The sequence below is a fragment of the Crocodylus siamensis genome, chromosome 5 (genome assembly GCF_052110815.1).
Source record: "Crocodylus siamensis isolate JL-2025a chromosome 5, ASM5211081v1, whole genome shotgun sequence".
Taxonomy (NCBI): Eukaryota; Metazoa; Chordata; order Crocodylia; family Crocodylidae; genus Crocodylus; species Crocodylus siamensis.
In genome coordinates, this window is record NC_143399.1 from 43,957,217 (window position 1) to 43,984,921 (window position 27,705).

The 27,705-nt window shown below is 48.3% G+C and overlaps 1 protein-coding gene across 9 annotated transcripts in view; it reads right to left on the bottom strand.

Annotated features, from left to right (window-relative positions):
- Nucleotides 1-27,332, bottom strand: part of DNM3 (dynamin 3) — a 366,866-nt gene extending 339,534 nt beyond the window's left edge. For 3 of the 9 annotated variants that reach the window (XM_090049991.1, XM_090049994.1, XM_090049993.1), the window contains exon 1: nt 27,107-27,329. In XM_090049991.1, coding sequence (XP_089906117.1) covers nt 27,107-27,252 — 146 coding nt within the window. In that variant the 5' untranslated portion in view covers nt 27,253-27,329. Of the gene's footprint in view, nt 1-27,106 lie in introns of all 9 variants that reach the window. The other 6 variants (XM_090049990.1, XM_090049998.1, XM_090049997.1 and 3 more) reach the window with 4 other exon arrangements.
- Between the last annotated feature and the right edge of the window lie 373 nt (nt 27,333-27,705).

The following is a 27,705-nucleotide window of genomic DNA, read 5'->3' on the forward strand; positions in this document are numbered from 1 at the left end:
AGTCTTGTACTCCTTATATATTTTTCTTGTGTCTTCCACAAAGGAGCATGCATTTTCCATTTTTTTCAGCACAGCAAATTCAGCTTTTAGTTTTTTTTAAATAACTTGACTACAAGAAATAAACACAAGTGTGCATATAGTTATTTTAATAATCTGTGCCATAAGCAGCAAACAAATCAACACTACAGTTTAAGCTACAGTTTAATCTAAAACTATTTTTACTGAGTTCATAACACTGTGTGAAAAAAGCCGGCTATGTTGAAACAAATGATAAAACTCCAACTGATTTTAGGCTGAAATGTTATTGATTTTGCAAAAGAAAAAGCTACTTATAAGCATGAACATTAAGCTTAGTAGTGAAAATTAAAAGCAAAGTTCCCCATTCAAATAGGAAAGGCAAAGTACTGCTGCTAGAAGCACTAGGTTTCAGAACATGCAAAAACCTCTCTTATCTAAAGCTACACTCTCCTTTTGCTTCCCAGAGCTATCACAGACAACAGTGTTTGGCAGTACATCAAAGCCCAGCATGCAGTTAAATAGGATTTTGCTCATCTCTAGTTAGATAAAGCTGCCTTGTTCATTTCAGTGCAAGTTATTAAAAATATATTTTATACAAGGCCACAGTTAAAATAATGTTCCCTTCCTGTTCTAACCGCATTTACAGTACAAGCAGAGACACACAGCATTAGAAGTTTTTGAGTAATCCATCACAGTAACACCACCAAGCTAGCAACTAAAGGCAGTTCATATGCTATTCTTTATCAGTTATACTGCTGCAAAGACTTGATGGCCAGACCCTATTCTTCCTCATAAGCACCTTGTAAGTAGATATAGGTACCAAAGTGCAAAATAATTACACCCTATTTAAGTGCCTGAAAATCCATTAATGCAGGGCTGCCCAACTGACAGCCCCACAAGAGGTTGTGTCCCCTGGGCTCCTACCCAGCCACTGCTTCCCACATCACTCTGGCTGCAACTCCCTCTCCCTCCACCATCTGCCACTTCCTGCCTACAACCCAGGCAACAGAGCAGCATGGCAAATGAAGTGGGGAGCTGAGGATGAGTAGAGGGCCATACAAAGGAGAGGGGAGAAACATCCATGCAGCCCAGTAGCCTCTGGCTTAACTGATGCAGCGTCAATAGCATGTGGCCCCTGGAGACTTAGAAGTTGGACAGTCCCACATTAATGCATCTACCTTTGTAGTATGTTGTCATTTGCCTTTGACACTAAGGCCCTGCCACGCATGACATTTAAGATGCAATTAACCAGTCATTTCAATGTGCTTTAATAACCAGTGATTATCCTTGTCAGATGCTGTGACTCCCAGAATGCACTCGCATGGCTGGGAGCCCAGGTCAGTTGACAGCTTCCAGCTTTGGGAGCACACGGTTCCCCACTGCAGCTGGGAGCTCAGATCAGCTACTTGCTAATGGGTTATCACTTCACTTATCAATTAAACTAGCAGTTTAAACAGTTTAATCTGTGCATCACAACATCAGCAGATGGGGTAGCAATAAAGAAGGATCCAGGTTTTGTTTGCTGTGGAAAAATGCGGATTTCCTCTTCTAATGAAAAGAATGTGGGGAAATGCAGGTTTCCCCTTTCAGGCTGGCAGAGTCCCAGCCTGCAAGGGACTGCTTGGGGCAGAGGGGGAGCAAGGAAGGGCAATCAGAGGCAGGGGGTGCCATGTGTATGTGTGAGTACACATGCATGTGCCAGCCAAGCAGCAATGGAGAGCATGTCTTGCAGCTGCCTCCAGGTAAGTATGTGGGGGAGGGGGCACAGGCAACACATTGGGACAGTGAGTGGGAGGGGTGAACCACAGGCAATTCGGCAGAGGGGGCAGTGGGGACTGGGAGGGAACCAAGGTGACATGGTAGGGGGGCACATGCCCCCTAAGATTTCTGCACCCACCACAGAGCATGAGGTGTGGCCAGGCTGGACCAGGTCCAGGCAGGAGCCACCTCCACAGCCCAGTGAGTGGAACCCAATGCAGGAGGGAGCACCACACCCCTGTGACCACCAAGGTAAGGCGCAGCAGCAGCACAGACTTGTGCCCCCACTGCTGTCAAGTGGCCATGGGATTCCTCAGCTTGACTGCCACAGCAGCATGGTGCTCCCACCCATGCTGGGTCCCTGCTGCTGGCCCACAGAGCCCCCATGGGGAGGCAGTAAGGTGGGAAGCCACAAACGCAAAGCAACCAGCCCATATCCTCCCCTACCACGGGCTTTGCTCCAGCCATGCTGCCAACAAAGGAGGGGATGGGAGAGGGGAACCAAGCTCTGCACTCCACTCTGGCCACAGCAGCTGTCTTGTCCCCTGGGCAGCAGCTGGGGCTGCAGACTCTGGCCCTGAGGCACCTGGGAGGTGAGGGGCAGCTGCAGGTTGAGAGTGAAGGGCCATGCTGAGGAAATAGGGTCATAAATGGGGTCATGCTGAGGAAAAGTCTGGGAAGCACTGGATGAAACTATTAATCATTTAACCTTTCACATCCCTCCTCTTGCAGAGTAGAAAAGGATCACATTTATTAGGCAGTAGCTTAACGACACAACCAGGCACCCAGGGAATTTCCAGTTGCCACCAGGCTGCATGTGATCATTCCTGAACAGCTGCAACTTTTTTTCACCTCCCCTCCTACACAAGTTGCTGCCCATGACAGTTGCCCCACCTTAGTTACACCACTGCACTTATGCCTAAGTGAAACAGGACCTGGGTTCAGCAATAGGTGCTGTACAAAGATAAAAAAAAAAAACTGCGTGTCCCAAATTTCCAGGATGTATTGTAGGTGAACACTGCTGGATTAAAGGAATGAATACTTTAAGGAATATAATTAATTTAGCTTAAATGCAGGCAACTGTTTATTGAAGCACCCTGAATGATAAGCATGACACAAGACAACCAGGAAGAACACAAAGAAAATATTTGCAAAGATCTTTATTAGTACAGAAAAAAAATACTAATAATAACATTTTATTTATGCCAGTAATTCTCAACTGAGGCTCCCAATTATAAGATCTATTATGATTTGGTTAACCATGGATGCATTAAATCTGTTGTGATGCAGCAGAGCAATACATAAAAGCTTTACCAAAGCATGATGTTTTGGATTACATCTGTACCTAATACACACTGATCTTATCACATATTGACCCTTCCATCTGCCCACTGTATTTTGCCACATCCTGCTCATGTATTCTTAGTATTTGGGGTTTTTTGTTTTTTTTGTAAGACAAGTTTTAAAGGACTAAATAGTATAATCATCATTTGCACACATTGTATAGATTAGTGGTTTTCAACCTTTTTTAGACTTGAGGACCATTCCAGAACTTTTCTGAATTGAGCAGCTTCTCATTTCAAAAACTAATTTATTGCAGTGCTTACCTTCTCAAACAGCAGCCATGTGGGAAAGAGCAAGTACTTACCTTTTTGCAACCCACACTCTCCCTTAAAAGGATGTCACAGTGTCCCAGTTGAGAATCACTGACATAGGTACAAGGCTATCATGATTTCCAGCCTAGTGAAGTAGACTGAATCAGACACTGAGTAGATATGAACCAGGATGAGAGACAGAAGAGCTCCACAGTTCTTGGCCTGGAACAAAAAATCCTAGTGCATATGGGGGTGCCCTAAAGAATAATAAACAGCAAGCAGTGGCATAATTAGAGACTACATACTGGGTACTCCATTTAAATGCATCACTTTCGGTTCTAAAAAAAAAAAAAAATTTCACATATACAAATTCATGTAACAGTATTTATTAACGCCTAGGAACAGCTTGAGCTAAGCTTTTCACCTCCTTAAGGCTCCTGAATGTTCCTTATACTGCCTCGTGCCTTTAATAGCAGCCTTGAATTGATAGGACTTAGTTCAGTTCTCCTCTAGAAGCCTTGGAATTGATGGCTGTTAGTCAGTTTCTCTGATTTAATTGTAGTTTTTAACTGCTTACATCACAAAGTAGGCAGGGAAAACAGATAGTTTATAAGCATAAGTTATGTACTTAACCACTATGAACACAATCAATTTGTTAAAATGAAAGCAAAAGGCAAGTAATTGGGACCAGTGTCATGTTGTGCCGTTAAGCAAATTATGTACTTTTCTGATATGCAAGTATATGTGGAGCACTCTCCATAACACATACATGGCAAAGAGGTTGAACTGCTTTGCAGATCAATCTTAATTCTGGTAACCTCCTAATTTCTGAGTGCTTCACTTTACTAATTTAACCTAGTTTGTGTTTCCAAATTTTAATACATTTGCCAGGAACAGACAGACACACACATACAGACGGTTCACCCAGAATACCTCTGTCACTCCCTCTCTCAGCCTACCACATATGATTAGTGCAGCCCCGCCCGCCCTGAGGTGAAGCCAGACCATGTTGACCTAAGTTTCAGCTGCATATAAATGCTTACAGCATCCCAGGACTCATGACGAGAATACCTGGTTCCAGTCATGAGTGTGGGGCTAATTAGCACATGGCTCGTTTGTGAGGGGTATGTGGAATACACACACACACACACACACACACACACACACACACACACAGAGCAGTTCTGAGCTATGGGGTCACCACAGCTTGAAATGCTCTTGACTGGTGGAGCCTAGCCCAATGAACTATATGGTAAATCATGAGCCTTTGGCTTTGGACTAATATCTTTCCTGCCTAGTGCCAAGGGGGCTGGCCCCAATGATCTTGTGAGGTCCCTTCCAACCCTTAACAATCTATGAATCTATAACATCATGCATAGTTTGTACTGTATACAAATAAGTGTAAAAGTTCTGCTTGAAAGTGTGTTTATGGAGTACCTGTGCTAAAACCTGCAGCAGTTTCAAAAAAGGTAACATGCACCAATTCTGAATAAATTAAGAGCATGGGTACTACATACAAATTGCTACAGCCATGTTTATTTTCAAGGTTATTGTTTTGAAATGTGTTCCTCACTTCCATATGCTCATGGAGAGGGGGGGTCTGACAGTAAGGAGAGGAGAAAGGGGCTATCAGACCCTCCAGATTTATTTTCCCTGCTGTAGCAGTGGGAAGGGAACACATTCAAGGCATCTCCAATAATTAGATTCTATACCTGGAAAAGTATAACAAATTTATACATTTTTTCATATACAGAATCAAATTATTGGGGATCATCTTATAATCCGGGTTATCTTCTATTCGAGTAAACCCTGTGTGGTTTATTCATCAAAACACTCTTCGTATAAGTGTGCTAGTCCATTCATCTGAACAGCCACTTATTCAAATGCATTTTTATAAATGCTCTCAAACTAAACCTTTTGGCAGTGCTCATGAGGCAGCAGTAAACACAAGTGCAAACAAGTTGTTGACATTTCATAGATTTCATAGACATTAGGGCTGGAAGGGACCTCGGGAGATCATCGAGTCCAGCCCCCTGCCCAAAGGGCAGGAAGTCAGCTGGGGTCATAGGATCCCAGCAAGATAAGCATCCAATTTACTCTTGAAGGTGTTCAATGTAGGCGCTTGAACCACCTCCACTGGCAGACTGTTCTAGACCTTGGGGCTCGGACAGTAAAGAAATTCTTCCTTATGTCCAGCCTGAAGCGGTCTTGCAGGAGTTTGTGACCGTTCGACCTCGTCATCCCTTGGGGCGCTCTGGTGAACAAACGTTCCCCCAGATCGTGGTGGTCACCCCTGATAAACTTATAGGTGGCCATCAGATCACCCCTGAGCCTACGCTTTTCCAGGCTAAAGAGTCCCATGGCTCTCAGCCTGTCATCGTAAGATCTGTTTTCCTGACCTCTGATCATGCGCGTGGCTCTCCTCTGGACTCTCTCAAGCTTCTCCACATCCTTTTTGAATTGTGGAGCCCAAAACTGGACGCAGTACTCCAGCTGCGGCCTCCCCAAGGCCGAGTACAAGGGGAGAATGACGTCCCTGGATTTGCTCGAGAAGCATCTATGGATGCAAGCCAGCGTTTTGGTCGCTTTACTAGCCGCAGCATCGCATTGCAGGCTCATGTTCATCTTGTGGTCAATGATGACCCCCAAGTCTCTTTCTTCTGTAGTGCTAACCAACGTAGTACTGCCGAGCCTATAAGGGTGCTGCAGGTTTTTCCTCCCAAGGTGGAGAACCTTGCATTTATCGGTGTTAAACACCATGAGGTTCTCGTCTGCCCATTTGCTGAGCTTGTCCAGGTCAGCCTGGATCACCTGCCTATCTTCTGGCATGGATGCTTTGCCCCAAAGTTTGGTGTCATCAGCAAACTTGGCCAGTCCACTCCTGACTCCAATGTCCACATCGTTAATGAAGATGTTGAACAGTATGGGTCCCAGGACAGAGCCTTGAGGGACCCCACTGGTCACAGGGCACCATGATGAGTGACTGCCATCAATCACAACCCTCTGGGTCCGACCACGAAGCCAATTTCCCAGCCAGCGGATCGTGGTGGAGCCAAGGCCACAACTGGGCAGTTTGGCCAAGAGCTGATCATGGGATAGCAGATCAAAAGCTTTTTTGAAGTCAAGATATATGACATCAATCTCTTCTCCCTTGTCCAGGTGATAGGTCACCTGGTCATAGAAGGAAATGAGATTGGTCAAACAAGACCTACCCGCAACAAACCTGTGCTGGCTATCCCTTAGAATGTTAGCCTGGGCCAGTCCCTCAAGGATGGCCTCCTTAATAAACTTTTCTAAGATCTTCCCCAGGATAGAAGTCAGGCTAATGGGCCTGTAGTTAGCCAGATCCACTCTCCTCCCTTTCTTGAAGATCGGCACCACATTGGCCTTCTTCCAGTCTTCGGGCACTACGCCAGAGCGCCAGGAGTTTTCAAAGATCCGTGCCAGGGGCTGGGCTATGACGCTCGCCAGCTCCTTGAGTACCCTGGGGTGCAGATTGTCAGGGCTGGCTGACTTGAAGGTATCCAGCTTCTCAAGGTGTTCCTTCACGAGGTCACCATTGATGGAGGGTAGGGGATCCCCCTCACCCAGATTTCCCTGTCCCATAGCAGGCACGGGGATCCCGTGTGACTGATGAAAGACTGACACAAAGTACCTATTTAATAGGCTGGCTTTTTCCTGGGCGTCAGTTGTCAGTTGCCCCATCTGGTTTAGCAGGGGTCCAACATTGCCCTTGCTTTTCCTCCGGCTCTCCACATAGCTGAAAAAGGACTTTTTGTTGTCCTTGATGCCTGAAGCTAGTTGGAGTTCAGTTGAAGCCCTGGCTTTCCTGGTTTGGTCCCCTGCAGGACCGGACCAGCGCGGAGTAATTCTCCTTGGAGGTGAATCCCGTCCTCCATCCTTTGTAGGCTTTCCTTTTTAGCCACAGTAGGTCCGCTAGGTCTCTGGAGAGCCGGGGGGGCTGCTGTGCCTTCTTGCTGCCTTTCCTCCGTGTTGGAAGAGATTTAGCTTGTGCACTGAGGATCGCTTCCTTGAGAAGCAACCACTCTTCTTGAACTCCCATCTCCCTGGGGTCACGGTCCCTGGGGGCCTGACCGACTAGCCTCTTGAGCTTATCAAAGTCGGCTTTTCTGAAGTCAAGGACTTCCGCGTTGCTGACTGACTTGCCAGCTTTACGGCGGATGGTGAAGGTGATCAGCTCGTGGTCGCTGTCACCCAGCTTCCCATCGATCACTAGGTCGCCGATTAGGTCGTCCCCCATAGCCAGTACCAGGTCAAACAGCGCTTTGCCTCTCGTTGGCCCATAGACTTCTTGAGTCAGATAGAGGTCATCCATGCATGAGAGAAAGCTTTGCGCTCGCTCAGATTTAGCTGAGTGATCTTCCCACGAGATGTCCGGGTAACTGAAGTCACCCATGACAACCAAGGTCCTGGAGCAGACGGCCTCAGTCAGTTCCCAGGCGAACTCCTGGTCAAGCTCGGGACTTTGAGTGGGAGGTCTGTAGTAGACTCCCACCTTTGTGTCCCCTGTGCCGAATTCCCCACGAATTTTTACCCAGAGGGTCTCTAGCTGTCCATGCCGGTCGCCAACATCAGCTTGCAGGGACATGTAGCTTTCCTTCACATAGAGAGCTACACCCCCGCCCCTTTTGTCAACACGATCCCTCCTGTATAGGGTATAGCCCTCTATACCCGTGGTCCAGTCATGGGTGGAGTCCCACCAGGTCTCCATTATCCCAATGACATCATATTTCTTTGCACTGAGCAGGAGGACGAGCTTGTCCTGCTTGTTGCCCAGGCTCCTGGCATTAGTATACAGGCAGGCAAGTGTCCCCTTGGGGGCTTTTGCCTTGCCCACAGATTGTGCCAGGGCTGGGGCAGGGGTGGGCTCCCTTAAGTGCCCCCTTAAGTGCCTTGGTCCGCTGGCTTTGCAAGGGCCGTTCAGCGGGCCAGCAGGGGCAGTAGTCCCCCCATCCCACAGCGGGCTTAGTTTAAAGCCCGGTGGAGCAGGTCAGCCAGCCTGGCTGAGAAGAGCCTCCTCCCCAGGGGAGAGAGGTGGAGGCCATCTCTTCCCAGCAGCTCGCTGCCTCTCTCTCCAAAGAGCGGGCTGTGGTCATGGAAGCCACATCCCTGTATATAAACTCATTACATAATATTGTTATGCTCTTAAACACCTTTCACCTAAGAATCTTGACAACACCAATATTCACTGTATAGGTAAGGAAATGGAAGCAGACAGTGTCAAGTGACTTGTACAAAACCACATGGTAAATCAGTGTCAGCAATGGGAAACAAGCAGTCCTCATACAATAGCTTCTCCCTGTATATGCTGTAAAGTACTCATCACACATAATGAATACCTTGCATTTAAAAATGGCCCTGGAAAATCCTGCTTCTGCCTCTGGTTCTACAAGCATGTCACAAGTTTGAAAAATTAATAACTTAAAAAGCATGTTCACCCACTAGGAGTCCTTGTCCGTCTGCCCCCATCATTAAGAGTAAGCAAAGGATACTTATAACTTATAACTTCTCTTACTCCCAGAAGCCATGATTAGAACCTAATCCTGGATGTAGCATGGATCAGATATTTTAAAAGGTACTTAGGCACCGAAAGACATGAAAAAGGCACCTAGTGGAGCCTTCTAAAATTAAGAGGTGCTCAACCTGCAGCATGCTTGGCACAAGTGGCATGGGCAGCCTCTATATGTGGCCTACAGCAGGTCAGGTGAAGGGACGGGTAGCACAGAAGTAGATACGGCAGGAATCAGAGCAGCAGATTGGACAAGAAACAAATGCAGAATAACTGAGAGATCAGGCATGGAGCACAGGGAAGGGAACAAAAAGCAGAAGAGCAGACTGGGTAGTGGAAGGGATCAGAGTGGCACTCAGGGAGGGTGCAGGGCTAATTTGTGACATGCCAGACAAAAAGTTGTCCCTCATTGTTCTAAAACAGTTCTAAATCCTCCCCACCCTCTCCCTTTAAATTGGCAGTAGGGAGAGAGTAGGTTTATCTCAAACATGCAAGTGCTTATGTATCTTTAAAAATCTGTTTCTGAGTGCCCCTTGTGGAATATTTGCTCTCAATTCAATGGCAACTGAGTGACATTAGTACCATCCAAGATTAAACTCACACTTAAATAGCCTTTATAATGCCCAGGGTATATATAAGTCCCAATCATACTTAAAATAGCAAGCTGCAGCTCACTATAAATCAGCAAAACTTAGTCCTATCTATACAGCCTAGAAAAGTTACATGATTAGTCTCCTTTATATAACCACTGAATTTGATTACTCTGACCTACTGACAATCCATCTGAGCAAGAACCTAACCCACATAGCTCATATCAGGCTTAAGTCAAACACTATGACGCTGTCTGACAACTGATATTTGAAAGCAAGCATTTATAAAAATCAGGTCTCTGAAAATATCCACGCATTCATCAGATACCTTGTGACTTAGTATAAACTGCCTAAATACTGAATGAAGAACCTCAGATACCCTAGTTACAGGTCAGAGAGTACTTCACCATACTTAGTAACTGAACCAAGAATTCCTTAAGAAATCAACAAAGTTTGGCTGCCGAAATCAAAGAGAATGGCTTAAAGTAAAAACTGTAGGGGAGAAGAATCTTATTACCTTTGTTTTGCTGGTCAGTACTGAACTACAAATATATTTGGACTGTATTGTACCCATCAACAATACTCTAGGATCATATACATAGCAATTTAATGTACGCAACTATCAACCTTATATTTAAATTAAAAATAGGTACATCCATTTAGGATACAACAAACTTCTTTGTAAATAAGGCATTTGGGGAGGAAATGCAAATAGTGAACTAGACAAAGCATCCGACCCCTATTCAATGGGCTAGAGTTGTTATTGGGTAAATTTAAATATATTTCTCAGCCTACCAAGGATATTTTTATAACTGGACTAATGTAGTAATTGCAGCCGTACAATGGTTTAGTTAGACAGACACAAAGGAGGGAAATAACATGTTTGAAGAGGAGTGGCTGATTTCTACTTCCACAAGATCTTTAGATTAAGAAAAAATACTGTACCAGTGTATTGCAGTTTCAACTTACTGCTGCTTTTCTGAAATACCAGTAAAAAAAAAAAATACCAATTTTCTCTGAGATGGCTTATTAGTCACTTCTCTGACAGGAAAATGTAAGAGTAAAATGGCTGCATTGATTTTAAATACATCTCCCTGGGATGCACAAATTCTACTAAGCAGGTGTCTTCCCTCTGCAAATAAATGTTCTGCTTCAACACTCAACTGAGTTTCCTTCATTTCCCCTGACAATTGGAAATAGCATTTTAGCAATTACCATTGCAAGGTAGAAAAATAACTTAAGCATAGAAGGAAATGCTATAATTTGGGTAACATGCACTAGTCCATATTTTAGAAAAGATCTAAAAAAAACTAGAACAAACAGTTATATATGCTGCTGCCAGGAAATACATGCAAGTTATAAAATGGTTAGGAAAGAAGGGTACATTCTGACAGATTAGGAAAGTTCCTGTAAAAAAAACAAAAAACAAAAAAAAACAACCCTCCCCCATTTAAAACCTTAGGGTTTTAAAATTAAAGTGCATGTTTGATTATGAATGACAGGCTTATAATCAAGAGTTCACATCTCTTTGATAGCAATTACTTGACCACATGCAGGTTTTATTACATTAAACAACGGAAGCAAAGAGCTTTCAGTTTTAAAATCTAATTATTAAATCTTCAGTTTTCATAAAAACAACATGAAAGGCTATTCTGCTTCTACCAGAGCAAAAGAGGTCATAAAGAGGACTCTAGAAGCATCAGAGGCTGTCATCTTAAAAACTCATTCTGGTGAATGAGTTAATCTCTGCACAAGTTTCTGCTTTGCTTCCTCTTCCTGCCACCCCCCACCAACTTGAAAGTTCAGTTCACAAGCTTTCTTCCATGCTGCTGTTTTTTTCTTTTAAATGTCACCACTTACTTTCAAGGGAGAGATTTGCAGAAAAGAACAAACAGGAATTAGGGGCACAATCCGGAACCTACTTGCATCAGTTCTGCAGCACCAGATACTGTGCCCAACTCCCAATGACATTTTAAGAGAATCAGGTACTTACTTCTCCTTTATTGACCACATGCCACAGTGTACCACAACCACCACATTAGGCTCTTGGGGTTTAAATAAGGGATCAGTTATTAGTTTATGGACATAATTACTCTTGTTACTAGCATCTATGAGAGGGGGAACAATGTGTGTTCTTACATCTGAGGAATGAGTACTCAAATCCTCAGAAAATGGAAGAAAACACAAACATTTCCTCAACGTCTATGGCACAACCCCATGGACAGGGTCCATTCCTGAGGACATATGAAGGATTAGACAGTAAGGATAGGGACAGAAGTTACACATAAGTAAGTTTAAGTAATTAGAAACTGGTTTAAACCTATAACAGAACAGAAGTTCAGTGCTCATAAACAAGTTTCAAAATGGCTGAAACGGATTTAAGATAAACCTGGCCTGAATGTAGTATCAGACTTAACGAGTTCGGGTCAAACCAGTTTATGAAACTTCTGTCCCAGACTCCTTCCTGGTTCAAGTTAAATCACAGTCCCCCAGCATGCTTTCCAGCCCTAGGCTGCGGCTGGGCTTGCCTCCTGCTCCAGCAGAGAAGGGTTGGAGGGCAAGGGGAAGGGAAAGGACTGCCTCTCCCTCCCCCCAGGCAAACTCCAGCTGGGGTCTGGGGCCAGGGTGAGGGGCTAAATTTTCCTTCCTGAGTATAGCGCTGACCTGCCCTGCTAAAAACTTACTGCTGGCTGTGACTGTGGACTACAAAACCCAGAGGCACCTGGAAGCACGAAGAAGAAGTGATGATGCAGGGCTCCAGGTTTTCCATTTCCCACGGAAAAAGAGAGAAAACTATAGATTTCCTGGTTTTATAAGAAAAAAAGTGCAAAATGTCTCTTTTAGCAGAGAAACCCATGGATTTCCCCCTTTTGCAAAGAGTTCTGCAGGTGGCTGAGTTCCAGCCTGCAAGAACTATTTATATAAAGAGCAGAAAAGCTCCAATCCTGCCTGGAGGGGCAGAGGGAGGGGGAAGGGTGGAGCCTGCAACTTTTAGTCAGTGGCAAGGCCTAGGTCAGGCTCGCTTTTCTCCTGGAGCCTGTGAAGTGGTATGTGGGGCTTTCAGGGGATGGGGGGGTCACAGTCAGGGTGGCTAGGGCCTGGAACCAGCTTCCAGGGGAAGTGGTGCAGGCTCCTAGCCTGGGGATTTTTAAAAGGAAGTTAGATGAGCACCTTGCCGGGGTCATCTGACCCCGGGGCTCTTTCCTGCTAAGGCAGGGGGTCGGACTAGATGATCTACCTAGGTCCCTTCCGACTCTAGCTACTATGAAACTATGAAACTATAGGGGCAGGGCTAGGGTGGAAGCAAGGAGGTGTTGGGGAAATACACGGAGTGCCTGGCTGGCTCCACATCTTCCCACTTGCTGCTGGAGTGCCTGGCCAGAGGCGGGTACAACTGAAGAAGCTCCAGCAGCCCTTGAGGGAAGCTGCACGTGGAGGCGCCAGCTGGAAGCAGGGATATGTGGAGCCAGTCGGGCACTCAGTATTGTTCACTCTAAGGAGGCAAGGGAGACCCATGCCCCCAGACCTGTATGGGGGGCAGGCTGTGAGCTTGAGCTCCCTCCCTACTTCCCATCCATGGGGCCGCTGCAGCTCCACAGGTAAGACCCAGCACGGCTGGGAACAGTGGGGCCACACCAGGATCTCCTTGCCCCCACACCATGCCTCCTGCTGTTCTGAGTGGTGGAGCCCCACACTGCTTCCCTCAATGCAGCCCTGTGTGCAGAAGGTGCATCACTGGGGCAGTGCAGAGCGAGCAGCCACTACAGAGATTGCTGCATGGCTCCTCTATCCCCAGCCACGCCAGGTCGCAGGGAGATTGGGGGCGGCAAGGGCAGCTGCTCGCTCTTCACTGGCCCAGCGATATGCCTCCTGCATGCAGGGCTGCACTGAGGGAAGGGGCGCAGGGCTATGCCACTCAGAGCAGCAGCAGGCACAGGAGGCCCAGCAGGGAGAGGGAAAAGGAGATCCTGGTGTGGCCCTGCTGTTCCCAGCTGTGCCAGGTCTTGCCTGAAGGGCTACAGAGGCCCCACAGGAGGGAAGCAGGGAGAGAGTGTAACAGCCAGAGCCAGAGGGATTAATAAGCAATAAATATGTGTTTTTTGGAGGCATTTGGTATTTTGCCTAAACAGGTAATATTAGTTAATATAAAGCTTGTAAGTTTGTAAACTGCAAATGTAACTTGTCTGTCATAAGTTTAACCAAAATGATAAATTAACTGTTCATGAAACTGACTGGGCCCCATAGGCAAAGCTGTAGCTGTGAGGTTAACTGACCTAACGGTTTCTGCTTAGGGTTCAGCTTTAGCAATAAAAAACTAGATCCAACTGCCTGGCACACCCAACACATTCCAGGAAAAAACATCCCAAGAAAGCATATTCAAATGAAACCTAAAAGGGGTTGGGGCATAGGTGGGGTAATGTCAATTTCAGACGTAAAGGTTCTGCATCATAATTGCATATTGAATAAACCCGAGTCTGGGTAGTAACCTTTTATAATAATTTAACACCTTTCAATCCCATAGGGTAACAGCTATAGGGCAACATTGTAAGTGGCTCTGAGGCCAACAGATTAACATAAGACTAGGTAGAAAAAGCACGTGCATCAGGTAACCAGCAGGAAGGAGGGAACAGAACGGTCTTTTCTGTTCCACGCCCGGACCCCAGACTCCCGGTGTGAGCAAGGATCAGATTCTAATCAAGGAACTTTCCCCAGTAACCCTCTGACAGCATCAATTGGGGACGCCTGACTTCACTGGAATCACTTGACGCATACCTGGACTATCAATAAGTAGCCAACCCATGTCTGTCTATCTGTTGTTTTGAACAGCCCAGTCACTAATACCTTTGCAGTGCCCAGTTAGTCTGTGACAGAACTGATCCATCTATCTGTTGTTATTATCTGTTATTTAGCTCTTTAATACTGCATTATCTGCTTATCGCTTTTAGCTTTCTGTTAACTGTTGTGTGTGTGTAAGCTATAATAAATTTGCCTTCACTTCACTCCCAGCTTTGCCTCTTCGATCCAAAACTGAATCAAACAGCCCAGTTGGCCTGTGATAAATTGATACACTCAAAATGCCCAGCTGGCCTGTGACAAAATTGGCATCATGAACAGGATCGAGGATGGAGAGTTTGGAGGGGAAGAATGGTGCAGAGGGGTGGACCCCACTGATTGCTTTAACAGAAGAGATTATGGGTATTAAGAATCCATGGTGGGATAGAGAGAGGTTGAAACCACCTGGACCGATCCCACCACAGTACCCTGTCAGTGGGCTGCATTCACTTTCATGCAGAAGGGGAGACCTAAGAAAGGATGATTGTCTTGGCTGCTGGCAACCTGCCTAAGACTGGGAGCAGAGGAAGGCACTCAGCTCCATCATGAGAACCAATCCTTAAAAGACCAAGTGACCCAGCTTGAGAGGGAATTAAGGGAAGTAAAGGATTCTAGCAGTGTCACATGTGTGGCTCCCAGAGCAGCTCAAGACTGACTAGGGATACTAGAGCATCGGGAGGGAAAGATACTAGTCATACGGGCAATCACCTCCCTTGAGCAGAAGGTGCAAGTGGCACAATCAGTCGAACCTTCCCCTGAAAAGGTCTGGCAGTGTCTTTATGGTGGAATTCCAAAAACTGGGCTGTGAGATGACCCAGAGAGCGAGGATCTGTATTGTGAAATTGCAATAACTAAGCAAGGAGATGAGGAGTATGTGAGGCTTACAGAAGAAGCCTGTGAGATCCCACCTCCTTATGCCCCACCAGCCCAAGAGAATTTAGGAGAAGACTTAGCCCAAACCTTCCCGGTAGTGGTGGCCTGTGCAGGGCCACAAGGGGGCAATCTCTGGACAGCGACACATTCCTTTACTTGCACAGAAATCCAAGAATTACAAAAACAACATAGGGCCAAACCAGGGGAGCAAATGATAGACTGGTTAGTTTGAATGTATGGTGAAGGGGACTCAGCAGTATCTGTGAGTTGCACTGAGGCAGCACAACTGGTTCTCCGCCCTGAAATCCAGTTGGGTCAGTGGGTCGGGCAGGACCACAACATTACTCTGTTTTCTGCTGCAACACAGGCGGTTGCCGCGGGTTACGGTAACATGGAAGAAGAGCTTAACACTCCCCCATGGGCATGGACTAACTTAGAGGAAGCTATCCACTGTCTGTATCAACTAGCTTTCATTGAAATCATTTGAGGAGGGAACTAGAGGCACACTCTAGATGAAGAACTAGTGAAAGAAGCCATGTGGAGGAGGTTCTGCCAGCAAGCACCAGTGGAATGCACTTCAGCTCTGCTGGCTTTACAACAAGAGTTAGTAACTCACCTGGTAAGAAATGCAATCCGGCAGTTGATACAGCTTCTGCCCATCTTGCAGAAGCCAGAGCTTCCCAAACTAATAAAAAATTGCCAAGGCCATGGCACTGGCCCCTGAGAAAGACGACCTGGTAGGACCCCGCAAGTCCGGGAAAGTGGGGAATAGAAAATCTAAAGCCCTGCATGCACAGATGTGGAGGGAGTTACTAGCAGCAGGGTTCAATAAAGAGCAAATTGACAGGCTGCCCACCCCAGTCCTGGAAGGGTTATGGGGCAAACACTGCTAGGACAGGAAAGGAAAGAAAATAGAGCCCTCGGCACCCCCCTGACCTCCAGCAGTAGGAGACCCAGCCGACGCAACCCCTTGAGCAAGGGGCCATCATGGGGGCAGTAGAGGATCGGGAACCAGTAACACAGAATAATATTAGCCCCGTAATTCAAGTACCTATAAAGATTTGTCTAAATGGAAGGAAAAAGTCAATTAATATGCTACTAGACACTGGTGCCCAGCTATGCGTTTTGCACTGTATAGAATGGAAAGGAGCACAGGGAACTCCCTACCAGGTAGTAGAAGTTGGAGGTGCCAGATGACCAAGACATTTGGTCTGGCCCACTTTCACCTTGCCTAACGGCTCTGTAGTAACAGCAGCCGCTGTCATGCTCCAGGGAGGGCCGAACCTACTGGGAATAAACGTGTTGCAGGGCCAGCGGTTTATCCTTAAACAGGAAACCTGGCAGTTTGGCTGTGCCATGGCCCAGGAGAGCGAGCAGAAGGACATGATGACAGCAGTAGCCCAACGTTCCACGACCCTGCTCACCCTGCCGGCCATGAAAAGGGTACACCAACCTCAATACCGCACACTCCCCGAGGCAACATAACCCATTCAAGACATTATCAACCAACAGCTGGAAGATGGAACCATCATTCAAACTCATTCCCTGTACAACAACCCGGTGTGGCCGGTACATAAATCAACAGTCAATTGCCAATCCCCATCTGATTTTAGGACATTAAATGCCAATACCAACCATCTGACGGCTACGATCCCATGTATGCCTGCACTGACGGAAAGCATTAGGTGCTATGGCCCCCAGTGGATGGGATCCGTAGACACTAAAGACATGTTCTTTGCTATCCCCATCCATGAAAATCACCGGCCTTTGTTTGCCTTCACATGGCTGGGACAGCAGTACACCTACACAGTCCTACCCCAGGGCTGGTTGCACAGCCCCACCCTGGCCCACAGAGTGGTAGCTGCAGTAGTCCATAAAGTCTAACTGAGTCATCCAGAAGTACACACCTGGCAATACGTCGATGATATCATGGTGGGACATCAAGGCTGGGAATTAACCGTTTCTGCTTTTGAGTCCCTAAAGAAGAAAGTGCAAGCATTTGGGTTCACGCTGTCCAGCAAAAAGATCCAAGAAGTCAAGCCCCAGTGTGAATTCCTGGGAATCCAATGGCAGCAAGGTGAACCCACCATCCTGGCCAAAGAGCTTCAGAGTCTGGTAGATACACCTACCCCCAAAAATGTTTAAAAGCTACAAGCACAGCTGAGTGCACTTAACTTCTGGCACCTGCATGTCCCCGAGTTAGCATGTTGGCCTGGCCTCTGTATAATCTATGCAAGAAAAAAACACAGTGGGAATGGAGCCCTGTTGCACAGCACTCAGGTGCCCTGTGCCTGAAATCAGAGATGGCTCGGGAGAAACCCCTACCGGCGGGAAGGGAGAGGCTCAGCTGCCAGTCACCAGGGCTGTGCAGGTGCTGGTTGCTGGGGCAACCAGTGAAACCAGCTGACAGGAAGGGGCAGGGCATAGCCCTTCTTAAGCCCAGGAGGGTAGTTCCTCTCTGGTGGCCGAGGGAGTAGGAGCTCGGCTAGGACAGACAAAGGGGAGAACTCTGACGGTGGGAACATCCCCGGTTGCTGCTGGGGTTGGGGAGCTTTCTCTCTCTAGTAGGGATTGAATCTTGTTTGACCGGATGGTCTAGCTTTTATGTTGTAGCCCAGGGCCTTTGTGTTCTTGTGTTTACTGTTTTAACCGGAGGACTGGGTGAGGCTGTTGGGGGTTGGAGGAGGCCTCATAGGATCTCCACAGTAGCGTGGGGACTCTAGTGCCAGAGAGGGCACAGCAGTTTGGAGGGGCACATTAGCCCCAGCCCCAGAGCAAGAGGAGGCGGTGGCAAGGAGCCCCCAGAGTGAGAGGGGGTGGCGGTGAGGAGCCCCGGAAGTAAAGGAGAGGGCCAAGGCATAACAGGGCCCAGGTCAGACCACGTCAGTACCATCTGTGAGGCTTGGGCTGCGGTGTAGGGAAGGAAAGGAGCCGCAGATAGCGCCCCCTGGCACCGGGGCGCATAAAATAGGCAGCCTTCTGCTGATTACACCAATCAATTAATCAGTTAAGATAAAGGCATAGCAGGTGAGTAAGCAGGCGGTTGGCCCATTACAGGAGGGCGGAGTCACTCCCAGAAAGGCTCCGATAGCAATACTCCTGTCACAATGGTGCATTGGTCAGGAAGTTTTTATACGGCAGCATGCATCATAAGATGTTGGTTTACCCATGGAAAGAAGACAGCCCTTGGGCCCATGCAGAAAAAGGAACAACCTGTGGACCAGTTATATCGAACGGCGCAAGGCCTGCTGGACCAAGCTGTGAGACAACAGACCCAGTTGGCCGCCGTGATCGAGAACACCCGACCCTGGCTGACGATGCAGGTAGGACTGTGTGGCTATGGAGCCCGAGTCAACCCCAATGCAGAAGAGGCACCACCCGCGCTGTTGACAGAAGTAACAATAGAGGGAAAAAGCGTAGTGGCGATGCTAGACTCAGGCTCAGTGCAGACGATGGTGTGGAGCGACATGCTACCGGCACGGGAGAGGGGGAGAGCAGATCATGTGAGGGTGCAGTGTTGGTGCAGGGACTCCCTCAATTTTTGACACAGTGAGGATAAACCTATGGGTAGGCAACAAGACCCGCCAGATGCTAGTGTGGGTCGCAGAACACCTACCCTACCCAGTAGTACTGGGCTGCGACTGGCCCGCGTTGCTGGAAGAGATAGCTGGTGTGAGGTGTGAAGAGACTGTGGAGGGTTTCGTGGGGGAAACCAAACAGCTTCCCCCCCCCCCCCGCCCCCAAGACAAAGCAGGACAAAGGGTGGATGTCACCCGTTTGGGGGAAGATGAACATTTTCAGCTAGAGCAAAGTCGAGAGACCGACTTTCGGTGGGCACTGCAGGAACACCCAGCCTGAAGAGACAACGAGGTGCTGAGGCTGGAACTGATGAGGACTACCCCAACGTTTGAAGTAAGAAACAGCCTCCTCTACCGGATTGAGCAAAGGAAATCAGAAGGAGGGGAGGTCGCACAGCTGCTGGTCCCACAGCAGTATCGACAGGCCTTACTGAAGGTGGCTCATGAGCTCCCCACAGGCAGGCACCTGGGCCAGGACAAAACAGAAGCACGCATTCGGGCAAGGTTCTATTGGCCAGGTCTGATGCAGGAAGTCACAAGTTATTGCGCTTCATGTTCCGTCTGCCAAAAGGTAAACCCAAGACCACCCCCAAAGGCCCCTTTATTCCCAATGCTGCTGGTAGAGGTTCCTTTTGAGAGGGTGGCAGTGGACATTGTCAGGCTGCTGCCCCGAAGCAGCACTGGAAACCAGCACATCTTAGTTCTGCTGGATTACGCGACACGGTACCCAGAAGCTGTGCCAATGCAGACAGTGTCTGCCCCAAAGGTGGCAAATGAACTTCTGAAGATATTCTCCCGAGTAGGACTCCCTAAAAAATTACTGACCAATCAGGGAACGAACTTTACATCACACATTTGAGGGAGTGAGTAAAGCATTGGAGATTAAACACCTGAAGACAGCCATGTATCATCCCCCAACCAGACGGGCTTGTGGAACATTTTAATCAGACATTGAAGCAGATGCTAAAAAAGTTTGTGGTTGAGAGCCCTCAAAATTGGGACAAAATGATACCCCCTTTGTTGTTTGCAGTAAGAGAGGCACCCCAGGCCTCCACCGGGTTTTCACCCATCAAATTATTGTACGGCCGGCAACCCAGGGGGATCCTGAATCTGATTAAAGAAAATTGGGAAAAACAGCAAAGTAAAGACCAGAACATCATCCAATACATAATCCAACTGCGAGACTACCTCAAAGTGGCTTGGAGCGTGGTTTTAGGAAATCTCAGAGAAGCCCAGTGACGATAAGTAAGGCACTACAACCAAGGCGCCCGGGAAAGAAAGTTTGATGTGGGGGACCGCGTGTTGGTCCTATTGCCAGACAGCAAGAGCAAGTTACTCGCCCGGTGGCAGGGACCCTACGAAATCACACGCTGAGTGGGATTGATGGACTATGAGGTATACCAGATAGATAAGCAAAAAAAGAAGCATGTATACCACATCAGTATGTTGAAAAAATGGGAAGACTGGGAGTGTATGTACTTAGCCCCTTACCCTGAGGAATTAGAACTGGGACCCACGTTGACTGAGAAAAGTGGACCAGGTGATGTAGAACTGGCCCTGCAGCTGTCGGAAGAACAAAGGAGGCAGGCTGCCGAGCTAGTCAAGGAATATGGAGATGTGTTCTGGGGAACCCCTGGGGAAGCTCGGGGTATGGTACACCGGATAAAAACTCCCCCGGGCCAGGTGATACGTGAGAATTGGAAACGGATCCCCCAGCAGCTCCAAGGCCAGATAAAAGCAGAGACTGCAACGATGCTAGAGAATGGCATTATATACAAATCCCACAGTGACTGGCAGAGCCCCATCGTAGCAGTACCTAAGCCCAATGGGGAAAATCCGCTTCTGCATCGATTATCAAAAGGTAAATGCAGTGGCCAAGTCTGATGCCTATCCAATGCCCAGGGTGGATGAACTGGTAGAAAACATCGGGCAAGCTCGCTACATTTCCACTTTAGACCTGACAAAGGGTTACTGGCAGGTCCCAGTGGCACCTGAAGACCAGGAAAAGACAGCTTTCACCACCCCGTGGGGGCTCTTCCAGTTCTGACGCATGCCGTTTGGGTTGCATGGAGCTGCGGCTATATTCCAGCGATTTAATGGACAGAGTACTGTCTCCCCATGGGGGTTACACCACGGCGTACTTCCAGGATAATATTATATACACCAAGAGCTGGCATGAACACTTCGCCGCATTGAGAGCAGTGGTGTAAGACTTGAGGAGGGCTGGGCTAACAGCAAATCCAAGGAAGTGTACAATAGAAAAAGAGGAAACACAATACCTGAGTTTCCTAGTAGGAAGGTGAGACCTCTGCTGAGCAAAGTGGAGGCATTGCGGAGGTATCAGGCGCCCCGTACTAAAAGGCAAGTAAGGGTTTTCCTGGGGCTAGCCGGTTACTATAGGAAGTTTGTGCCTCGCTTCATGGATTTGGTTGTACCCTTGACAGAGATGATAAAAGCTGGGGCTCCAACCAAAGTAAGATGGACACTGGAGGCAGAAAAGGCGTTTCAAGCAGTAAAGGATGTGCTGTGCTTACAACCACTCTTATACACACCGGACTTTAATAAGCCTTTCCTGGTGCAGAGCAATGCGTCACACGTGGCCATCGGTGCAGTACTGGTGCAGAGAGAAGGAGAAGACTAGCACCACATAGCCTACGTAAGCAGGAAGTTACACCCACCAGAACGGAGCTATGCCACAGTGGAGAAAGAGTGTTTAGCAATCAAATGGGCTACTGAAACACCCCGGTATTATTTGTTAGGGCAGAGATTCACATTGATAACCGATCACACGCCCCTGCGCTGGTTGCAGAGCATGAAGACAGACAATGCAAGACTCATGAGATGGGCCCTTAGTCTTCAACCATATTGTTTTAAGGTGGAACACTGCCCTGGAGCCTAGAATGTAAATGCTGATTTTTCTCTCAAGACAGTACGAGAAAGAAGGGGGACCAGGAAGACAGAAGGATCCCCAACCAGAGAGCAACGAAGAGGGCGTATATTTAGGGGCCCTAACCGCGCTGCTAGGAGGCAGGGTAACCCCTCCCAATTCTAAGATCTACCAGGTGGGGCCAGCCAATCAGGCAACTGGAGAAGGACAGGGAGGCGGTAGGGAGACAGACTCCCAACAACGACAATAATGTGCCTGCCACCTCCGTCAGAGGGACACGCCCTGCCCGGGACCATCCTACAAGCCTAAGAGGCACCCTACCAAGGTTGGCTAGTGTGGGGGGACTACCTGTGGTGGGTGACTCCCAACAAATCCCAACACAGTGCGCCTTGGGTAAAAGGCGAGTAGGAGGCACCTAAAAACCTCCACCTCCTATACCTAAATGGCCAGGTGCCGGAGGGAACAGCTGAGAGGAGATGGATGGAGCACCCGGTGAAAGGGAAGACTCAGCTGGGTGAGTTAGGAGTTAAAGGGGGGGAGGTGTGTCACAGAGCACTCAGGTGCCCTGTCCCTGAAAGCAGAGACAGCTCAGGAGAGACCCCTAGTGGTGGGAAGGGGGAGGCTCAGCTGCCAGTCACCAGGGCTGTGCAGGTGCTGGTTGCTGAGGCAACCAGTGAAGCCAGCTGACGGGAAGGGGCAGGGCTTAGCCCTTCTTAAGCCTAGGAGGGTAGTTCCTCTTTGGTGGCTGAGGGAGTAGGAACTCTGCTAGGACAGATGAAGGGGAGAACTCTGATGGTAGGAACATCCCTGGTTGCTGCTGTGGTTGGGGAGCTCTCTCTCTCGTAGGGACTGAATCTTGTTTGACCGGATGGTCTACCTTTTATGTTTTAGCCCAAGGGCTTTGTGTTCTTGTGTTTACTGTTTTGACTGGAGAACTGGGTGAGGCCGTTGGGGGCTGGAGGAGACCTCATAGGAGCTCCACAGTAGCATGGGGACAGCATTGATTGGGGATGCCTGACTTCACTGGACTCACTTGACGTGTACCTGGACTATCAATAAGTAGCCAACCCATGTCTGTCTATCTGTTGTTTTGAACAGCCCAGTTGCTAATACCTTTGCAGTGCCCAGTTGGTCTAGGACAGAATTAATCTGTTATTATTATCTGTTATTTACTATTAGCTCTTTAATACTGCATTATCTGCTTATCACATTTATCTTTCTGTTAAAGTGTGTGTGTGTGAGCTATAATAAATTTTGCCTTCACTTCACTCCCAGCTTTGCGGCCTCAACCCAAAACTGAATCAAACAGCTCAGTTGGCCTGTGATTAAATTGATACATCCACAGTGCCCAGCTGGCCTGTAACAAGGAAACTCAAGCCCACATCCTGCCCCCATACAGATCTGGGGGCATGGGTCCCCCTTGCTCCCCGGAAGTGCACGCAGCCACTGGGAGCCAGCCCTGCCCCTGCCTAAGTCAGGAGCAGCAGGGGAGCCAGCTCCTTGCTCGTGATGCCTTCTGTTCGGGACAGGGAGCTGTGGACCTGGGTCCCTGGTTCCATAACGCTGACAGCTGGGGGCCCCTTCCAGCAGGGCAAGGGGGCAGGGGCTGTGGGTGGAGGACAAGGGGCATAAGCAGGGCTGGGGGGCTGTTGTGGGGGCAAAGAAAGACACAATCAGGGCCAGGGGAGGCTGTGGGGGGCCTTTAATTTTAATAATGGATTTTGGGGATTTTGTCAGAGAATTTGGGGAATTTGCCAGAGTTTATCATGGAAAGCCAGGATCCCTGGTGATAAGCAACTCTGCATAGTCCTGCTGCAGTGAGTCTGGACTGCAAATCCCAGAGTCCCTGCACCCAGTAGAAGGTACACTGAACTTGCAAGGCAAGAGGTAATAAATTCTAATCCTAGCCTAAATCCATGATGGCTGTTAGTCCTTTGCCCTCTTCAGACTCTATTACTAAACACAGCTTCATATTGCCACCTTTTGGTGAGTAAAATGATGTTTATCAGTTGTCTACTTCAAGATAACTAAGAACTTGCACACACTGCTGAGAACAAAGCCCAAGTCCACCCACTCTGCTCCGTAGTCTTTTAAAAGGAATAGAGGTAAATCAAATGCTTTTGTAATCTAGTGAAGCTCTGAGTCTTCTTCTGGCAGTCTTCCTAGACCACATAGGGAAATGACAACTCTGTTACTGTGTGAACACCAAACGGTCTGGTTCCTTTGGCCAAGTGGTGGAAACTCGCTTTTACATCCAGTGATCCCTCATTCAGTCCCAGTAATGACTGAAATAGATGCTTTCTTATCTTTGTTTCTGCCTTCTGTAAACATTATATCATAACATATGCCCAGTACCAGGATGAATAAACAAGTATCCCAATGTCTAAAGTTAAATCTTTTTCCCACCAATACTTATGTAATCTACTGGCAATGTATATGTTGCATTTCCCCTGCAGGGCCTCCTCCACACAGAGGATAACAAGATGCTTTCCAGCCACTTGTTACAGCTGTAGAGCTGAACTGGAAATGTTTGGTACCTGGAGACAAAGGTTGTGGGTTCAAAATCTGTTGATGACCCATAAGAATGAAAAAGAAAGAAAGAAAAAGAATAACCACAGTAATAGTAGAATAATAACTGAAATAATTCTATACAGAGCAAAACATCACAGTAAGACTGCAATTAGAATGTGCTCTACTCATGTATGTATGTTAAGATTTTATCTATTTCACTTAATAACAGCTGGCATTTTAATAAGGTGTAAGAGCTTTTGCCTGTATATCCAGAGTGTAAGAACCTACTTGCATCAGCTCCAAAACCTCAGAACTTGACTAAATAAATGCTGTACTCCCAGAAAGGAAACTCTCATTCTTAAAAAGTCTCTCTTTAACATTTGTGGAAACAGCACTGCCCAGAGACACCCAAAATACAGTAGCTGTAGATGGCTGATGTGCAGGTGAAGCAATTTAATTCCTGCTGACCTGTGCTTCAAAAATTGTTCCCATCTCCAAGTTACTGAGTTAGCTCCTCTCTGACGAGGGTTTGAGAAGTCTGACTTCCACTTCCCACATCCAATTCACTGCCATGTTTTGCCTATACTGCAAGCTCTTTGGGGCAGGGACTCTCTCTTACTCTGCATCTGTGAAGTACCTAACCCAGCGGCGGGCAAAGTCCAGCCCGCAGGCCAGATCCAGCTCACAGTGGACTCTGTTTCCCAGAACACCCTGCCTGCATTGCTGAAGTGGGTTTCCCTCGAGACCCCAGGAGCAGCAGGGCCATGACAGTGAAAGACCAGGGTTTCCATGGAGACTGGACCCAGAAGTGCTGGCAGGGCACACAGCAGGGGTGTGCAGGCAGTAGATCATGGCTCTGTCCCAGCTCCGGACCACGCTTCACCACTGCAACATCCCAACCGCTGTCCTGGAGCAGCTCCCCTTCCAGCTGTGTGCCTTGACAGTGCTGCTGGGACCAGTCTCCATGGAAACACTGGCCCCGCAGTATCACAGCCCTGCTATTCCTGGGGTCTCCATGGAAACTAGCCACAGCGACACACACAGGACCTGCTGGGAAATGGAGTCTGGCCACCAGCTGGATCCACCATTTTGCTCGCCTCTGGCCTAACCTAATAAAAGTCAAAGCCGCTTGGGTCCTCTAGCAGCAGCCCCTGCTGTGGAGACCAGAAGTATCTTAATTTCCAATTGATGAAAGATGGCCCTACTGTAATTGCCATACAACCGCATTAGAGGCAGACAGAGGAAACTAAAATAAAATAAGAGACAAGCCAAAAACGGGAGTTTTTAAGCTCTTGTTTAAAAAAATCTCAGGTTTTGAGAGCTAATTATAATTTGGAGGTTGTGATCCATGCTTTTTAAGTTTTGGGGGTTTGGTAATATTGCAAATGCCTTCGTTATATTTGCTAAACAGCAAAATACCGATAGCTGAGAAAAGGAAGGAAGTAACGTAGTCTGAAGATCTGTACCAGCAATTCCCAGAAGGAGAGGGGAAGGAAAGAATAAAAATACAGAAGATTTATGCTATAAAACTGAGATATAAAGGCATTTCAATACCAGAGGGACACTGCATTGAGCTTTATTTTCCTTAAGAAAATCTCTGCTCTCAAAACATAACAGCACATTTTGCTCTATGCTTAGACTCTACCAATTGTACAAGGGTTTTTCTACTTGCACAGGTGCACCATCTCTGGTGAAAATTTGAAAAAATTAAAAAAAAAAAAAATGCACAGAGAACTGATCCTGCCTAAGCGCAAAGAATGGAGCAAAGGAATTCTATTCAACATTTCTATGAATTCCAACTGCTGTAGTATAAAGCCACCACTGTATTTTTTTGTGAAGTACTGTCTACTGCAATTGCTATCAAGGAGCTCAATCCAGCAAAACCACAGTAGTTGGATCACTTTTAAGTCTAATCAGTTAATCAGCAAAAACCAGAAACCTTGGTGATATTTACAGCCAGCTCTTCCACTGTTATATTTCCCCAGAGAGATTACTGCAAACCATCCTAGCATAAAATGGTATTGATATCCTGTAAATGATGCTAGTTTTCCCAGGGCACATTAAAAAGTGTGTTCTCCATACACATTTTGAGCAAACAGCTTATCAGAGCTGCATGAAGGCCAGTCCAGTTACAACCGCCTTCTAAAGAGATGTCAGCCTCTTTGAATACGAGACATTCCCTTGACGAACGTGGCAGCACTGTCATGTTTCCCAACATCCAATGGCATCCCCATTACTAAGCATTTTAGTGAGACAGGAACCCTGTCGGCTTCTCAGAAGGAAGGAAAGGTGATGCCACTCTCCTGCATGTGCAGTGGAAACCATACGAGAAAGCAAAGTTGCAGCCCAGCCCCAGACTTTATCCGTGAAGTCGCTGGCATCACTGGAACACTACAAATCTGGTCCCCAACATCTGTCTTAGCTGCCACAGCAAAGAAAAACAACCCAAAAACCAACCACCCTCCACTCACTGCCTGAATCTCTCTGCTACACCAACCACACTGGAAACCCAGGATGATGCTCAACACCTGTGTGGAGGGGACCCACCACTACCAAAAACAGGGGGTGGGAGAAGAGGAGAAGGGGAGCAGGTTGTTTACGGGGGTGACGGAGCATCCCTGGTCCTGGCCAGCAGCCTCCTCCTCTGCAGCCTGGCAACAAACCTGCATTAACTGGGAGGCTTGAAACACATGCACGCACACACACGCACCCTTCAACACACCCCCTCCTTCACACACACACCTTCGATACCCCCCACCCCCTTTGACACACGCGCATGTATACACACCCTCTGGCATACACACGCACACACCCGCCTGCCCTTGGACAAGCCGCAGCCGCCCGCAGGTGCCGGGCGCTACGAGGGGCCGAGGGCGATGGCGGGGCGGGCCGGGGGCTCCGAGCAGCAGCGGCGGCGCCGCCCTCGCCCTCACCTGGAGACGCAGTTCTCGAGCACGGAGCTCTTGCCGGCGCTCTGCCCGCCAACCACCGCGATCTGCGGCAGGTCGAGCAGGCAGCTCTGGCCCAGCGCCGCGAAGGCGTCCTGCAGCCGGTTCACCAGCCCGATTAGCCCCTCCATCCCCGCGGCGCTGGCGCTACAGCTACCCCGCCGCCGCCAGGTAACGCTCTGCGCCGCGCGCCTGCGCAGTGCGCGCCGCACCCCGGGGGCGGGGCGGCCGGGACACGCCCCGGCCTCGCCCCCCGAGGAGTCCCGGCTGCCGGAGGCTGCCTGGGGCGGGGTCGTGGCGACTGCATGTGACAGAAGCCCCGTGAGGCATCCAGTCCTGGTGAAGACCCGCCCCCAGCCCTCACCCTGCCCCAGCAGGGGCGGATCCAGGATTTGGCAAAGGGGGTGCGCCCCAGCTGCAGCCCTGCCCCGCCCTCCGGGCAGGAGCCCGGCGCCTTCGTAAAGTTCCCGAAGCAGATGAGCGTCCCCCTGCCTCGCTCAGAGGCGTCTCCCCCTCTCTCCTCGTCTTAGCCCAGCCCCACACAAGTCCCCCTGGACGGGGAAGGAGCTGCTGTGAAGCTTTCC